Source organism: Cydia amplana, chromosome 7 (genome assembly GCF_948474715.1).
Source record: "Cydia amplana chromosome 7, ilCydAmpl1.1, whole genome shotgun sequence".
In the NCBI taxonomy this organism is placed as follows: domain Eukaryota; kingdom Metazoa; phylum Arthropoda; class Insecta; order Lepidoptera; family Tortricidae; genus Cydia; species Cydia amplana.
In genome coordinates, this window is record NC_086075.1 from 13,048,717 (window position 1) to 13,067,333 (window position 18,617).

An 18,617-nucleotide genomic window follows, 5' to 3' on the forward strand; every position below is an offset into this window, starting at 1 on the left:
TGATAAGCCGTAACCTGAAGACCTTAATTACAATAATTACATTTATGCGACATCACGCGTAAAACGGTCCTACTTTGCTCCAAAATTGGCCCCACTTTAAGGAAATCTTGAATATTTTTTAAACTGTTCCTCATTTAAATATTCGAACAAATTGAATATGAAGAAGAACATCTCATGTGACATATTTCATCGGTAAATAAACTTTATGAAATGTTATTTTATATAAAACACGTTGTTGGGGGTATTTTTGCTCCTACCTATAGTTCACTTAGAGGCCCCGCCAAGAAAAGAGATTAATTTTATGACTAAAGTAGCAATTCAAAAAATATATTACAATTTCGTTTATCTGAGTATATAAATAATAATATAGAAATATCATGGTTGGATATAATAAACGATGAGTCATTTTTTTAAATTGGGGCATAGTTACTCACCAAGGAGCAAAGTACGCACATTTTACTGCGAAATTAGAGAGCTCATTCATTTGATTACCGTACTTACGTGCAATGAAGGGACCGTGCATGTTGGAGGGTCTGCCACCTTGTGGCCTGAATCGGAAACATATGTGCACATGTACATTGCCAAAGCAAGTGCTACCATCTACCGTTCTCGTCGGTATGTTTCCTTGTGCATATTAGGTTCTGCCATCTTGTGGGCTACATCGGAAGCATAAACGACACTTTTACGCCTCGCACCAAAAATCTGACAGCTCCTGTGCTGCCGCCTATTAATAGTTCATGCACAAAGGTCCTGTTAAATAATAAATTAAAAAAAAAGTTCCAACTGAGTTGTCAAACGATTGACAGGTGTTGGGCAGAACTGAGAATAGATCATAATCATCATATCAGCTAAATGAATACAAAAAGTTTCCCAAAATGGTCCTTTCTACAATTCTAGACCCCCTTGTACAGTGAGCTGCGAAATTGCATGGAGAAATTATGAATGAATTCATTTATAAAGTCGCCATTCACTTTTACGGGAGATATTACATACTTACTTACATCCTTAAAAAATACTGTAATAGTGTTCCTTCAAACTCATTCAATTGTTAGTGTAAGGCCTGAGGGGACGCTCGAGATGGGCGTGCAGCAGGGCGGGGCGTGCGGCGTGCATGTTAAACAAATGCAAGCGTATAGGAGCGGCCTTAGTGCACGCTGCTCAAATTACTTGTGAGCCCGACGCCACGCCACGCTGCACGCCCCGCCGAACGCTCCGCTTCGAGCGTCCACTCAAGCCTTACACTTAGTCAGATTCTCGGGCAATAACATACAAGTACAAACAAACGTTGGTGGAGCAGAGCCCGTACCATGAGTCAGTGACAGTATCAAAACTGACATATACGCTATCGAGAACGTAATTTACTTTTTATACATCCCGCTCGCACTAATATGCGAGTACGAGCGAGATGCATAGAAAGCATAGAAAGTAAATTACGTTCTCGATGGCGTTTAAAATGTCAGTGCCGAACTGGTGGTAGCCACACAGAGTTGTCAGTATTAAGTAGCCTTACAAATAAGGAGTAGTAGATTAATTCCAGCATTATGCTGTCGGCGACTGTTTGTATAGGAATGATGTCAAACAATGCGACGACAAACAAAGGTTATCGCACACATGACCACTTGCCCGGTTCCGCTTTGCCTTATCGACCCCCCCACATAAAAAGCGCCTACGTAATTTATTAAGCAGAACTGGCTCAAAATGTCTATTATAATGTTGGCTGGTGCCTATGACAGTTCAGTAAAAAGCTGTAACAAATGTACCTCGCAATAAAACAATCCAACTTTTGCGTAAGTAATATATTGTCCCAGTCGCAAACTAACGGATGTTATAAATATTTTTGACGTGTCTGTCTGTGGCATTTTATCTCCTAAATGAATTAATAAATTTTTAATTAATATCATAACTGGTTATTAAACACATTTTATCGTAACTGGTTATTTAATAGGGTAATTTTAAGGATCCTAGATTTATTTTATTATATAAAATCTGTTTCGTGCAGTAAAAAAATGCTAAATTTCTTTTACGTAGAATACAGTAAAGTTGAAGCTCCATTTAAAATATTTAGATTAGCATTTCTGGTACAAAGTATTAAATAGCGACAAGGACAAAGTGGCAAAAGTATGTGTACACAACCTAAGCCCATAGATGTAAGCGTGCACATGTTTCTGGCACTTTTTCCGTGTCGATATTTAAGACTGTACCTAACACCAAGATTATTTTAGAATTCGACTATCGCCTTCCATAAAATAATGAAGATTGCGACTCGATTTCAATTCAAATTTCAGATTTCTAAATTTTTAATGTTAAAATAACAATGTCAAAAATTACAATAAGTCAATAAAATACAAAATAAACAACTAACACTAAATTAGAAACACATAACCAGAACAAAAATACAAAATAATAAACACTAAATTAAAAATATAACCAACCTGATCTCGATCGATGAGATCGATCTAACCTGATTTTTGCAATATTAGGTACCTATATAAACAGAGGCATTTCGTCCATTTTACTATCTGACCCCATTATGAAAGCTAGGTCGTTGTTATTTAGCCCCAATAAAGGAATGTGTGACCTATAAGTGATAAGCAAAAAATGTGTGTCAAGTCAACGTAATAATTTAAGACCATCTTACCCATCTGACCATAGTTGCGAAAACCAATATTTTGGTCGAATATTGTCATATTTGTCATTTTTTTAACTGACTAAGCGCATAACACTTGATGCCAAGTTCTGTGCTGTGTAGAAAATCCTGAAATTATAAAGGATTTGTCTTGGCTAGTTTTTACGTATAGGCATATAGGTAATATATATATATTTATCTATGTTACTTTTTCAAAAATTTCGTTTGTTTTTAAAAACTAGCCAATACAAATCCTTTATAATTTCAGTATTTTCTACACAGCACAGAACTTGGCATCCATATACAGATCTCAATTCTTTTGTCGGCGAGTCAACAACGACACATACTTATTCTTAATATTGAACTTGGCTCTCATTTCACGTTTATGTTTTTGTTGGGATATCATTACTTTTTGTACAGAAATTACTATAGTATTCATCATGAAAGCAGTTTGCCTAAGCTTAAAAGGAGACCCTCGCTAACGCGCGGTTAGTTGTCAAAAAGTTTCAGTTTTCACATTTTTTTCTTTTGTATACGCCTAATAGTCTACCTTCATGCCAAATATCAAGTTTGTAAGTGATCTAGAAGTGAGTTAGGTTTTTAGTCTATAAATATCAATTATAATTTTTTTCATCGAAATATCAATAATTTCTAGTTTTCAGATTTTTCCCTCTATATGCACCTAATAGTCTACCTTGCTGCCAAATATCAAGTTTCTAAGTCATCTAGAAGTGGGTTAGGTTTTTGGTCTATAAGTATTAATTATTTTTTTTCCATCGAAATATCAATAATTTCCAGTTTTCAGATTTTTCTCTCTATACGCACCTAATAGTCTACTTTCATGCCAAATATCAAGTTTCTGAGTCATCTATAAGTGGGTTAGGTTTATGGTCTATAAGTATCAATTATATTTTTTTTCATCGAAATATCAATAATTTCTAGTTTTCAGATTTTTCCCTCTATATGCACCTAATAGTCTACCTTGCTGCCAAATATCAAGTTTCTAATTAAGTCATCTAGAAGTGGGTTAGGTTTTTGGTCTATAAGTATTAATTATTATTTTTCCATCGTAATATCAATAATTTCCAGTTTTCAGATTTTTTCCTCTATATACACATAATAGTCTACCTTTATGCCAAATTTCAAGTTTCTAGGTCATCTGGAAGTGGGTTAGGTTTTTGATCTATATGTCAGTCTGTCACAAAAATGCCGGTTTTTAAACGTTAATTTATCAATAACTGTTTGAGCTATGTTTATGAAATTTTGTATTTTGTACAAGCTAAGGGGCTTGAATATATATGCCAAATTTCATGTATGTAGGTTAAGTAGGTTTCAAGTTGTGAAGGGGTCAAAAGTAGGTCGAAATGGTTCGTGTAATATTACACACGGTTGCTGCGTCGCAAGTTCCTTTTTCTTTGAACTTGGCTGGACACGCTACCGCGTGTCTAGATACGGGGTTCCCAGCAGTTGTTTTTATTTAATATGTAATTAAAAATGCGTTCTTCAAACCAATCTTGGTTTATTTTATATTATATTTAATAATTTTCATGATTCATCTAGCGTATACTGCGGAACGTATTAGGGGACTCACCAACATTATCAATGGCCACCACTGGCTAACAAAAGGACGAGTATGAATAGAACTCGTTGAACTGTTACGTTATTTTTGAAATATGTTACAAGAAACCATTGTCCACACACCCTACAAATAGGACGATTGAAGACCAATACCACTAGTTGACCACAAACGGACTGTAGGATCATACGGTATTGTTCCTGTAGTTGAAAATGCGCGTAACGGCAGTGTTCTTGGTTCTCGTCAAGTTGTGTATTGCTCAAGATAATGGTATGTTTATTTTGTGACTTATTAATTACTTAGCTTCAATAGTAAAAAAAAAAACCGGTTGCACTCCGGGAGTGCTGGCAGAAGTGAAAACTTAATGACTTTTCCAAAATGTCTGCAGCACTATGTATAATTGAGGTTAATGCCATCTAGCGTTATTTCGTCGCATTACTTGAAACCCCTAAGCACATTACTGTTAGTACTCGAGTTATATTATTACCAGTTAGAGGGAAACTCACTAGATGGCATTTAAATCAATAAAGAAAAACTCAATGACATTGTAATAGTTTTTCGATCAGGTCACGTGTCCGTCTTACGGTCACGTGATCTGTCGCGAGTTTAACATTCTTTCCCCACCTCAAAAAGTGCACAGCGCCGCTAAAGAATTTTTCACTTCAAAAACACACAGAGGGGTGATTTACTGCCAGTGTCATTTTTACCATTCAAACTTTTTTAGAGCTCAATAGCTGGACAAAACCATTTCTGCCGAAACGGCTATATTTTACTGTATATCAGTCGATAAATAGGTACTTGTAAAAAAAATTGTTAGGTTTCGTGTCACCACTTGTAAATCAGCCTTTACCATTATCTACTTTTCTCTAGTGTGCGGTGTTGTGTCAATGACCTCGTGGGCGGGCCAGGCTAGCCTGCGCACGGAACCACTGCACAACCCCGTAGACCTGGTGATCATTCAACACAGCGTTTACGGCGCATGCACCACCGACGAGGACTGTGAGAAAGCTGTGAGGGGAACCCGCGAATACCATATCAACACGAAGGGGTTTACTGACATAGGAACATCGTGAGTGTTTTGTGCATTACTTTAGTATTGTAATGAGTAATATATTTCTTAATAAAACATTGAACAGAATTGCCAAATTAGAGTTCCCGAATCACATAGGTCTCTGTTTTTTTGTCTAAACGTCTTTTGGAAGATTTTATCGTCTAACAAAAATTCAAAAAATTTCATTCTTCGAGATAAGATACTTAACGATCATTTTTCAATACGATTCTACTTGGAATCTATTTAAAGCCCGACCAGAAATATATGATCATTGGAGATGGCGCTGTTATTTTTCTCATGTATTTGGTGACAGTTCAGTTTAGTATGAGAAATTTTCTGCAATATGGCGCGTGATCATATAATACTGGTCAGGCTTTAGATTGTATTGATCAATGGTATCAACAAAAGAAAGGTGTTAATAAGTTCATAATGTTACCCTGCAGCTTCGCGTTGTTTTTCTTAACGCTCTTTAGGATAGTGCAGCTAATAGTTAAATCTTTTGAACGCAGGTTCCTTGTCGGCGGCAACGGCAAGGTGTACGAGGGCGCAGGCTGGTCGCTGGTCGGCGCGCACACCAGACAATATAACAACCGTTCTATTGGAATATCCTTCCTTGGCGATTTCAGGAGTAAGTACGACGCAGAACAAGATGTATCTTATTACGACACGATTGTAGACGCTTGTAGGAATTACAAAGGTACAAAAACCGGGGCTGAAATTGATTGAGAGGCGAGATGTAGGTGCACCGTCGCCGCCGCAAAGCAATGGTAGCTATATGTTACAGAGACGATCAATTGAAGCATTTGTGACAAGACGAATTCCAAAATTATAATGTAGTTGAGTCGGGAGAAAAGTATGCGATTGTAGTATGGTATACGAAGTCTTAATTCAACCATTGAAGTAGACGAAAAGAAACTATATTCAGTAATAACTTTGCAACTTCATTAGTTTGATTACTTTTGGATTACTTAATATCTATTACCTACTTGTCTTGTGCTCTTCAGGTATCTCAATTAGACACGACGAAAATAACCTTTTAAATCTGGTCGATTGTCCCATTGGAGGGCTCTTAATTTGCGCTGAATTAATGAAGTAATTCAGTTGAATAAAACAGTTTTAATTAACATGTCAAGTGGGGCTTTTTGAGGCTTATTTTCGTGAACTTACAATTAGAAGTTTGATTTTATCACAGCCTCAAGAGACTGTAGACTTTTGCGAGACTTCACGCGTCCCCGAGATAAAGGGTCTTTACAGACGGACGGACCGACGGAAGGAAGGACGGACAGATGGACGGACAATAAAGTGATCCTATAAGGTTTCCGTTTATTTCCTTTATTCCTAAGCTACTTACTTAAAGTAATAAGGGTTGTACCCTTTTTAGTTGAAGTACCTAAATCCACCGAGAGCCTTTTCGACCCACTGTGCTGTGGAAAGCGTCCATCGCAGTTCGAGTCAAAACTCGTGCGAGTTTCGGTTACGTTTTAATTTAACATCGCTAGTTACATAAAAGCTTGTTCATAATAAATAAATAATAAAAAATAAAAAAGCCTTTTATTTCTGGGTAACAACAGCTTGTTCTTTAGCTTAAATTTGTCTATATTATATTACTCCTGAACCCTCCTATGAGGTATAGGCCTCTTCCAGATTCTTCCATTTTTTTTCGGTCTTGGGCCTCCCAGATCCAGTTGGCCCCCGCTATTTTTATTATATCATCAGACCAGCGTGCCAATGGCCGTCTTCTCTTCCTTTTTCCGACTGGACCTTTCCAGGTTGTACGTGTGAGGTCCATCTTTCATCCTGCCCTAGTAGCACGGTCGCATTTTTATCATTTATCACCATGCCTGTCACGTTCTAACAAGTATGTAAGTGCGAAAGTGACGGGCTTAGTGATAGTGGATAAAAATGGATCCGTGCTGAGCCCGCTGGAGTCTAGCGACATGGCCAGCCCATCTCCATTTTTGTTTCTGGGCCTGGCTTAGTGCGTCTATAATCTTAGTTCTCTCTCTGATTATGGAATGTCTGATCTTGTAAATTTTTCTTATTCTAAGTATGCTCCTTTCCATTCCCCTTTGGCATGAAACTATCATCCTTTTTGCCTTTGAAGAGTATTTCCATGTTTGGCATGCATATATCATTGCTGGGAGTATGCACATATCCATTACCTTCTTTTTAAGCTTGATAGGTAGGTCGCTTTTTAGGGTTTCTTTTAGACTCCAGTACTTATTCCAGGTGTTTTTGGTTCTTCTCTCAATTTATTGTTTTCCTAGGTAGATGTAGACATAAAAGCTTGTTCATACCAAATGGATAATCCCTAAATCTATATATAAATCGACTATCGAATTTAAACTGTTGTGAGACATACTAACATTGAATAATTTTACGGTTTACGGTACGGTACGGTACGGACCTAGGCTCTCCGAAACATGTCGCGCGAGTGACTTAAAACAAGTGAGTCTAAACCGTAAAATTATTCAATATAAATCGTTTGTTTGTTCATACACAATGGATAATCCCTAAATCTATATATAGATCGTTTGTTTTCCTAGTGGCTAGACTTCTGGCAATATCCCTTTCGTTGAGAACTTCGGGATGATTGGACCATTTTGTGTTTAAGTTTGACTTTACGAATATTTAGTATGAAGTTCTCCTTTAATGCCTATTTGAATTTGTATGAATAATTAAGTTTTATTAATACAAAGTTTTGGTATTGTGGTTGATATTGTGTTCTATGCTCGTACCTATTACCTAAATGAAAGGGCTCATATTATTGTGAGAATCTCAATTTTTATAATTTTAAGGAAGTTACATGTGAAGTACATAAACAAAATAGTTCATTAGGTACCTATAGATGACAGGAAAACCTGTTAGAAATCTACAGTCAAGCGTGAGTCGGACCTAAGAAAAAATATATTATGTTAAAAAATGTGTGATGCACTGAACCCTTGAAACACGAGTCCGACTCCCAGTTAGCCGATTTTTTTATAGCGCAATTCAGCCTCTTGAAACACGCAACCTGAAGTCGGTGAAAATTTTGGAATCGACAGTTTGCATAAAAAGAGATTTTCTTTTTTCAGAGACCTTGCCGACTTCAGAAGCTCTCCAAGCAACAAAGGACCTTATCTCCTGTGGCGTATCGCACAATTTTCTGGCTCAAAATTACCGTCTTATAGGTCATAAGCAAGTCGTAAAAACTGAGAGCCCGGGCACGGAGCTACAGAAAGATATAGAGATTTGGTCCCACTGGGCAGAAGATGTATAGTAAAGAAACAAAAACGTCATAAAATCATATTTCAAATATTTTGTTTTTCTTGAAAACCTTGAAACTTCTTCCCGCATAGCACTGGACATTTATTGAGTTTGTAAATTGTATAATATATTAATTTCTGCAAACATTCTTACTTTAAACTTAATATCTGGGTGAAACATATAAAAACTCGAAAATGCGCGTTTTTCCAGAGATAAGACCTAGCTAGATCGATTTATTGACCCCGAAAACCCCCGTATAGCAAATTTCATCGAAATCGTTAGAGCCGTTTCCGAGATCCCCGAAATATATATATATATATATATATATATATATATAAATAAATATATATATAAATAAATAAATATATAAACAAGAATTGCTCGTTTAAAGTTATTAGATAGATTACAACTTCAAATCAAATGAACATTGTCAGTCTGAAACATTTTTCTATCGCGATAACCGTCTTACTGCCGTATTCGAACTTCAAGATAATCACAAGAGACGACACGTACTAGATCCATTCTAGATACGTTATAGTTTAGATTTCAACTAATTCTCTTTAGCAGCGCAATTCGGGCAACCAATGTCACTTTTACGATAGATCGTGTTAGATATCTATTAGATGTGAATTAGATCTCTAAGTAATATCTTGTGGAAATCGTTCAAAAGTATCTCCAGAATCGCGGAAATATCAAATTTGACAGGTTAGATCTTAAACATATCGTTAATGTATCTTGGCGATGTCTAATAGATATCTATTACAAAATCCGAATCGGGCCCTTACGTAAGCGAACCACGGCGCGCGGCGTTCGCGTACGCAACGAGATCGCCCACGTAGGACACTTCAAAGGTACCAAAGGATTGATTCCCCCCGCGCCCCATCGCTTCGCTTCGCATTCGCGTGTTTGTTCGCCTACGTAGTACGCTGCGATATCGCGAGAGAAAAATGTTTCAGACTGACAATGTCGTACTTCTAATACACTCATTTGATTTGAAGTTGTAATAAGTTTTTCTCGAACTCTCTGGAAATTTATGTTTGGATATAACAGTTTTGGATATACAGATGGCGGCGCCCTGTGGACGCCCTCTGCCCCATCTAGGGAACATAGGACAATAAGTCAAGTAAGTCATAACAGTTTCAAATGCTTGAATGAACCAAGAACTTAGTATATTTGGAGTTACTTCTCACAGTGAGTGATGTCTGGAAAGTTCGATATGGCAATTTTGCGGTTCCCTAAGGGAATAACCGAATTCTCCATTAGTTCGGTATTATCTAAAGTACTTAAACTGTTATTGTAATGATTTCATTGATATTCCAATTGTATTAAACAAAGTTGACCTGTTCATTTAGAACGATCATTTTTAAAATAACACCTAAAATAAAATTGAATAATATCTTCGTTATTGCGATTGTTGTAGTTAGTAAGGAAAAAGCGTGACAAAATTTCTATGGCGTATATCATTGGAAGCTGGAAGTCGTATAAATAAATAAATAAAAAATACCACGAATGAAGAAAAAAACATTTACGTTTGATTCTGTGGATATTTATATTTTATGAACGAAAATCTTGGCAATGCTGACAGATAATAATTTATCAAAAAACCATTTATTAAAAAAAAATGTCAGATGCATAATACGATTCCCGGTTCTGGTTAAGGATTCATCACTTACTTGTTTATCACCATCATTTTGAACACACCCGAGTGTCCATAAACTACGTCCAAAAGAGAGGTATGGGCACTGCGAATGTCATCTTGCTTCGTGTGGTAGGGCACGGCACAGTGGATGCCAGTTCAGATTTAGAGCAGAGCCCAACTCCCCAGTTGGGCCACTTCCCCAAGTATATACCTCCACCTTAAGAAAACCGCAGCTGACTAAATTTCACGAGAATCAGTTGAGAAAATAAATGCGATCTGCAGAGGAGAACATCCGGACATACGAAAGCCTGGTTGCCCAAGCTGAAATGAGACCTAATGCTCGGTGAAAAACTGTGTATGTAAGTACAAGTTTTAGTTAGTTTTTGTAGCGACTTCAATACTTCTTGTTCCCATTTGAAGGTATGTGTTAGGTTAAATCTGAATCCCAGAGGGCCTACCGCGAACCACGTTCGACGTGTTGCCTCTCTGTCGCACTTGTAAATTCGTACGTAAGTGTGACAGGGAGGCAACACGTCGAACGTGGTTCGCGGTAGGCCCTCAGTTTCTTAAGTTACTCGCATATTTCCATGCAGTGGAAATTTAAGCAAGTTTTATATTATATTTTGACTTCCTGGTGCTTTGGTCCGGGCCTGGGTTCTGTTGGTGCATCGCGTGCGCTGCGGGCTCAGCACGGTTCCATTTTTATCGACTATCATTATGCCCGTCACTTTCACACTTACATACTTGTTAGAACGTGACAGGCATGGTGATAAACGATAAAAATGCGACCGTGCTACTAGGGCAGGTCAGCCTCAGGTATAAGCTAATTTTGCACCGAATCGACAAACGACAGAGTGTTGTAGTACCACCATAATAATTGTAATAAAATCTGACGTTTATTGTGGGAGCCACACTTTGTCACTGGCAGTCTGTGTAGACATAATTAGCTTAGAATAAATTTAAAAGTGGAAAAAATACTGCCTTGGGTGAGACTTGAACTCACGCCCTCTGGATAAATACTCCAGCGCCTGCCAACTGAGCCACCAAGACCTCATCCATAGCCAGCGAATCTTTCCACCAAAATTAATTCATATTTAGCTTAAAAGTAATCTGATATAAGAATGGTCTATGACGTCTATGTTAACTCAATTCCAACATAATAACAATACGTCTTCTCGACACGAGTTTCGTACTACAGCTGCGAATATTGTGCTTGAACAAATGTGTACCTACATTAAAATCCTCATTTCACGATGGATCCGGCAGAAGCTTCAATGTTTCAAGTTTAAACTGCTTTAAAGAATTTTTGATATTTTACTGTCTGCTGTAGTTTTTCAATTCGATTTTCTTATCGTATAACCATTGGAACTTCACTAATTTATAAATAATAAATATATAAAATAAAAAGCCTTTTAATTCCTTATTTGAAGTACATAATTTTGCATGCATTCATTATCAGTTATTTTATCAACAGTTAAATTATCACTTAGGTATATCATTTGTTAATATAATGAAAATTAAATTATAAATTTATTTACTATTATCTATTAATCTAAATTATGTAAGGACCCCTCTTAGGGTGAAGGCCTCCTCCAGTTGTCTCCATTTGTCTCTATCTTGCGCCTCATGTCTCCATCTGTCTCCGCCTATCTGTCTGATCTCGTCAACCCATCGTTCTAATTAAAAACTAATTTATCCTTACCGAATTATAAGAGTGTTAATTATTACCGAGTTTTATTATGTAGATTTTTAAATGCTCTCAGTATTAAATTTAGACCAACTCCGAATTATACCTACGTCCAAATGGTTTAATATAAATTTAAAATTGGGTAGTAGCGTACCTGGTTCAATTTATTTATGTAAATATTGAAGTTACTAGCGTACTGGTTAAATTTATTTAAATATTGAAGTTACTTAGGTATGCTATATTTGAATACATAGAGGATAACATATCGTTCAGTGTTACACTGTTATGATTTGTTTTTTAATCCCCATTTTATAACAAGTACTTACAGCACTGACCCAGTATCACATCCAACGTGTTCAACTGTGATAATGACTTCACTAATGACTTTACCTTGATAGTGATATTCAAAGAGGTCGTGTTTATTGAGTAAATGAAAATAACACTATTTTATGGTAATTAACCCCGGGTTCAGCGCAGGAAATGTCAACAGTCGAGGCGTTTATCGAAGTAACTTTTGTGAACAACTTGGTCAGAGGGCGGGCCTTGTGGTTACAGTAATTATCAGGCGGTCTAGCATGAGTTGCGTTCTCGCGCACAACTCCATACTTGAAGTCGCGCAAGATGTATGGAGACGCGCGCGAACGTAATTCATGCAAGAATTGCTAGACCGTCTGAAGTAAGCTGTGCCAATAACGTGCTCAAAACTATCTATCTGTTAACTCGAATTATAAAGTTGGAAGACAAGAATCTGTGATTAGGTCTGATGAGTCAGAGAGGAACACAGGAGACAGGAACTCTGGGGGCCTAGCCAAGATGACAATCGTTTGCAGAAAACGAAACGAAATGCTATTGTCTCTCTATCACTCTTTCATACTAGTGCGATAGAGACAGGTAGCGTTTCTTTCTGCAAACGATTGTCATGATTGGCTAGGCCCCCTGAAGTGATATGGCTTTGATAAAATTTTGTTGATTAGTTTACAAATAAAAGGCAAAGAACATCGTGTGGAAATTACTTTTCATAAATTATTTGTACAGTCAGCAGCAGAAGTTCCTAAGCGGGCGAGGTGTTCAAAATTACCTTGACGCGCTCTTAATCTCTTAACAATTAAGTCACGTACATAAAGGAAAGAACAAAATTGGTTATGTAATATTACATATAACCGCCTAAAAGCAGTTTAAATTGTTAAATCAATACAAGTCGAGTAAAAAATCATCGCATCGCAGTTTACAATTAGTGAAATTCGTAGCGTGGTGAAATCGGAGTCTCGGCAAATTGCGAATTTAAATTCTTGCGTGAGAATTCCAACTGAACATGTAAACTTCACCAAGGAAGTGTTTTTGCCGAAGGGTGACAATTTTCGGCTGTTTTGTTAGACAACGTAGGGTTGTGTTACGTTGTGTGTCCGCAATTCGCAATATTAGTCCTCACCTTATTTTCCTGATAATGCAGAGTATATAGAACAAGCGCTGGTGGCCTAGCGGTAAGAGCGTGCGACTTGCAATCCGGAGGTCGCAGGTTCGAACCCCGGCTCATACCAATGAGTTTTCCGAACTTATGTACGATATATCATTTGATATTTACCTGTCGCTTTTCGGTGAAGGAAAACATCGTGAGGAAACCGGACTAATTCCAATACGGGCCTAGTTTGCCCTCTGGGTTGGAAGGTCAGATGGCAGTCGCTTTCGTAAAAACTAGTGCCCACGCCAATTACTGGGATTAGTTGCCAAGCGGACCCCAGGCTCCCATGAGCCGTGGCAAAATGCCGGGACAACGCGAGGAAGAAGAAGAATGCAGAGTATATAGAGTCCGTGCGAAAAGAGAGTAAGTAATGGGGCCCAATACATTCCACGACTCTTCTCTTTCCGAACAGACTCTAACTACGTATTCTCATTTCAAACGACTGTAATAGTAACTGTGTGTATGTATGGTGTAATGATATTTCATTACACTTGACACCTGATGCTACTGCATCAAGTGTTCATTTCAATCTGTTAAGTGTATTGCGATCCTCATTTCCATTGATTTGTGTAGTAATTTATATAATTAAAATGCCACGTGCCTCACGTGTACTTTTTGTGAGGCTGAAAAATAGTCAAACAATAATGTATTTTCTATAAATGAATAATTCATAAAATTTTCAACGAATAAGAGAAACAAGCACTTCACTTGGTACGAGTGTTGTATGTTAAAGTGCCATTATCCTCATAAAACCCTAAGGCTTTTAAACTGCTGTATTATCTCGGATACTTGGATAATTACGCACACATTCTGAAACTGTTCTTAACGTACCTAATAAGAATTAGTGACTGAAATTTCGGCAGTGAACCAGAACTGAAAGGAAAAGTTCTAAATTTACGCCTTTGTGGGCAAATTGTTTCAATTATGTGAAAACAAAAGGCGAGAATTACGAGTAATTAATTCTGGCTCTAATTGAATTGATTTATATAGTGATTGACGAAACTCTTGTGTTAAGTGTTTGTTAATGCAGTCTTCCTGCTGGAAGTTAACGGGTTAGATCCTTCTCACACGGTCGTGCTGATTCCGATAGGATATTGATCTGTCCGTGTCAAGTGACGTTTTTGTTTGAAGAAATGTCGCTTTTGACACGGACAGATCGGTATCGTATCGCTGTGACATCTTATACGCATCTTAGAATACAGTCAGGTGACGGCAACGCAATATAAACTGGTTGTGTCGACTCGAACTAGTTTTCGTAGGAACTCCAGTCTAAACTTGAATAACTCGGCTCGTTTTTACGAGACTCACTCCAACCGTCCACCAAATGACGGTGACTGACCGACCCACACGGTAGGAGGCGACTTGAAGCACTCTCCACAGCAGAGACGAGACCTCTCACACCCTCTCACAGGAAGGGTGTCGAATGATCTACTTACAAGCAACGAATGAGACTCAGGTCCTTTATTGACTCTTTTTAAGCGCAACTCAAAAAGATTCGAGCCTCAGAATAAAGACTCCAATCAATAACGTTATAGGCTTTATCTATACAACCCAAAACTTTTACATAAAGAAAATGTAGGTATTTAACTTTTTATAACAAAATTGAGAGTTCTCTGAAAAGGATTCAAACTTTTCGAGAAGTTGCTTCGTGTATGTGCTACCATTAGGGTTGCCAACAACTTTTTGGTGGAATATCTGGGGGCACGGTAGTGCCCCCGCCAAGACGAGCAAAGCGAAGCGCAAGGGCACTACCTACCTTTTCTCGAAGCGCTTCGTCGTTTTTTTGAACCCTCTTAACTTGGGTTTGGATTATACCAGATAAACAAAACTCTCGGGATATCATGCCAATAGTGGACTTATTAAGCATAAAAAATTTCAATTGCATAGCTCTTATACTTTGGATGTTATTAATGTCTAAAAAACCCCGATTTCGTCACTGACTCATTCACTCACTGTTGATCATCAAAACCTCTAGGGTACTTCCTGAAGTCCTAGGAAGCTGAAATTTGGTATGTGAGATAGTATTAGTCCACAAACAACAAAACAATTCAAAAACTTGAAATTTTTAGCCCCTAAGGGGGTGAAAAGGGGGGTGGAATTTTGTATGGGAAATCGATAACCGCGAAACCGATTTCGTTGAAATTTGGTATGTAGATAGTTATTGTTATGGGGAAGGATATAAAATAGTTTCAACCCCAAAATCACCCCGTATGGGTGAAAAGGGGTGGAAAAAGGCGTTAGGGGAAAAAGGGGGTTGAAGTTTGTATGGGGAATCAGTAAAAAGCAGATTGTATATAAAAGATGCCCCCCAAGTACGTATTTCAGGATTTTTAATAGTAAATCACCCGCAACCCTTTAAATCAGAAGATTGTCATAAGCAACTTACAAAAAGATGTGAAATCCCACCAAAAACATTTTCATGTAAAATGTTGCCAAGACGAAACCATAAGGCTCGCACTGACAAAAAGTTATCAGATATCTTGTAGAGCCAAGCTTCTAACTCTACAGGCCCTACCTTCACAGACTCTACACCTTAGTCAAAATATGTGGCTTGGCCGTTTCATTATTACAAGAACTATTTTATAATAAAAAATAATGAATAGTGAATCCCACCAAAAACATTTTCATGTAAAATGTTGCCAAGACGAAACCATAAGGCTCGCACTGACAAAAAGTTATCAGATATCTTGTAGAACCAAGCTTCTAACTCTACAGGCCCTACCTTCACAGACTCTACGCCTTAGTCAAAATATGTGGCTTGACCGCTTCGTCACATGGGCGTAAGGTGAAATATGTATTCACTATTCATTATTTTTTATTATAAAATAGTTCTTGTAATAATGAAACGGCCAAGCCACATATTTTGACTAAGGTGTAGAGTCTGTGAAGGTAGGGCCTGTAGAGTTAGAAGCTTGGCTCTACAAGATATCTGATAACTTTTTGTCAGTGCGAGCCTTATGGTTTCGCCTTGGCAACATTTTACATGAAAATGTTTTTGGTGGGATAGTATTTTCCAGAATAAGGCATCAAAAATATAGTACATTTCAAAAAAATATATAGTTTTAGATAAAATACTAAACATAAGTGTAATATACGTTTAATAGGAAATATAGTATTTTAGTGTACTACCTATATATTTTTGCAAAAGTATATAGTAAGTACAGAGAGCTAAAATATAGTACAATACTATATAATATAGTACGGTTGGCAACCCTAGCTACCATTGACATGACGCGTTTGGTCGTATCGCTGTTGAAATCTAACCATAAAGTTCTTCTTGTAAGAAGGGCTTAAAGCTTCATTTTATTTTTATACTCAGAACAAATATTAATTTCGTTAGGGCTTCTGTAGTCTCGAATATGGAAAGTAAACATTTAGGAACAAACAGTTTAAATTGGTAAACAAAGAAGAATACTTTCGCTACAAACTCAACAAAATGAAAGATTGTTTCAGAAAGTCTAGACATTCTTAACTTAAAGGAACGGAACCATAAATTCCGTTGTGTGTAACTGCATGTTTGTACATTTACAATAATCCCAGGTATATTGCAGACCAAACAAAATTTACTTGAAAATACATACTTGAGTTATTTGTTGCCATTTTAATTTCGCCGTGTTCGCTATTTAGTGCTATTTCGTTGTAAAATATGGCCAGTGAAGCGAGTAACGGTTTCCCATTTTTCAAAGTGACCATGCATCGAAAAATGGTGACTAGGAACACTGCTTCTAAGAGCATGCATGCAACGGGGTGCATTGTATGTGCATTGGTGTCTGTTACTTTTGAATAGGTAAGTTGAAAAAAATACAATATATTGAAAAACAATGAAGATTGGTTACTCTATAAGGAAATTACTATACAAAATAACTCGATGAAATTGCTAAGCGCCACACCTCAAGAAAAACAACGCAGGGCACAAATTATAAGTTGAGACAGGCAAAAGGCAGGCAGACAATGTTTTACCTTAATGTACATTTGTTACCGAGGTGCCTGTAATAGCAGGCGTGTCTCACTCCGCGATTTCGTCGCTTAGCTACAGGTAGCTAAAAGTACATCCTTTCGGCCCCAATTTTGGGGAAAGCCATAAGCCGCGCGTGGCGCTGTCGTCACCTAGCGGCCATATCTGTGCTGATCGTAACAGACGCGTTTTGTTAGAGAGTGAGTCTTCTGTACTTAGTACTATTATTTATTCTGTGGTAATAGTTCTTCACTCGCTTTTTAATATAAGCACTTAACTTAGCACTTAGCAACACAGTGACTGATCCTAGCTTCACCACAGAACATATAATACTAGGCTTCACTAAGGTTGTACAGTCAGCAGCAGAAGTTGCTAAGCGGGCGAGGTGTTCAAAATTACCTGGACAAGTTCTTAATATTTCAACAATTAAGTCGCGTCAAGATAATTTTGAACACCTGGCCCGCTTAGCAACTTATGTTACCGTGGCACTGGCACTCCCTCATCTGCCATGGCGGTGCCTAAAATTCCACAGACTTGTCATTTTCGCGCTCGCGCTAATTCTATGTTATTTCTATGTAAAATTCAAACGTGTGGACGTCATTTTGTATGCCATTTAGCATTTTTGATTATCGCCCCGTGGTATGTTGCCTAGTGACAAGATAGTGACGCACGCAGAACAGGATTTGTTTCTGAACTAGGTTGTCATGCGACATTCATTTGAATAATATCCCATGACAATAATTATTACCCATATATTTTATTTAATTATGCAAAAAAACTAGAATGAACAGCTTTATAAGATGCAGATGCTTGCATAGTAAGTAAATATTGCAAAAAGAATAAATATTGAGTCTCTGACTGAGATTTGTTAGAATTTTTTAAATTTATTTTACATTATAATATACCCAAACCTTCTTCACTACATAGTATAAAACAAAGTCGCTTCCCGCTGTCTGTCTGTATGTATGTTTAGATCTTTAAAACTACGCAACGGATTTTGATGCGGTTTTTTAATAGATAGAGTGATTCAAAAGGAAGATTTATGTATAATTTGTTAACCCGTACGAAGCTGGGGCGGGTCGCTAGTATACAATAAAATAAAGTAAGGTCAGTGTGGCTGATTCCGTCATATATAGGGGCTATTCCGTGCACGAGCGTATATTTTTTTGCTTTTTAATCGTAGGAAACTTTTGATTGCTGAAACTAAAAGCAATCGTTGCTTTGTCGGTGAAAGTATCAATTTTATTCGTTTTTTGAGAAAAACGCTAGTAGACGGAATAGTCCCTATGACGGAATTAGCCATATTGACCGTGCCACGAAATCAAACGTAAGTTGTACGCCAAACTTCGTCAGCGTAAGTACTCTCGTTAGTGGAGCC

General features: G+C 37.4%; 1 protein-coding gene across 1 annotated transcript; it reads left to right on the forward strand.

The window, feature by feature from the left end:
- Positions 1-875: 875 nt before the first annotated feature.
- Positions 876-8,527, forward strand: LOC134649771 (peptidoglycan recognition protein-like). The gene is made up of 4 exons (XM_063504599.1): positions 876-910; positions 5,020-5,271; positions 5,763-5,881; positions 8,328-8,527. Exons 1-4 carry the CDS (start codon positions 876-878, stop codon positions 8,510-8,512), a joined length of 591 nt encoding a protein of 196 aa, XP_063360669.1. The 3' UTR covers positions 8,513-8,527.
- The last annotated feature ends 10,090 nt before the right edge of the window (positions 8,528-18,617 follow it).

Bases quoted from the DNA above. Each gene is read 5' to 3' on its own strand.
- LOC134649771 (XM_063504599.1), top strand. From the start codon at position 876: ATGGTCCTTTCTACAATTCTAGACCCCCTTGTACA. The intron at 911-5,019 runs GTGAGCTGCGAA...AAAAATTGTTAG, and splicing joins ATTCTAGACCCCCTTGTACA to GTTTCGTGTCACCACTTGTA. The intron at 5,882-8,327 runs GTAAGTACGACG...TTCTTTTTTCAG, and splicing joins CTTCCTTGGCGATTTCAGGA to AGACCTTGCCGACTTCAGAA.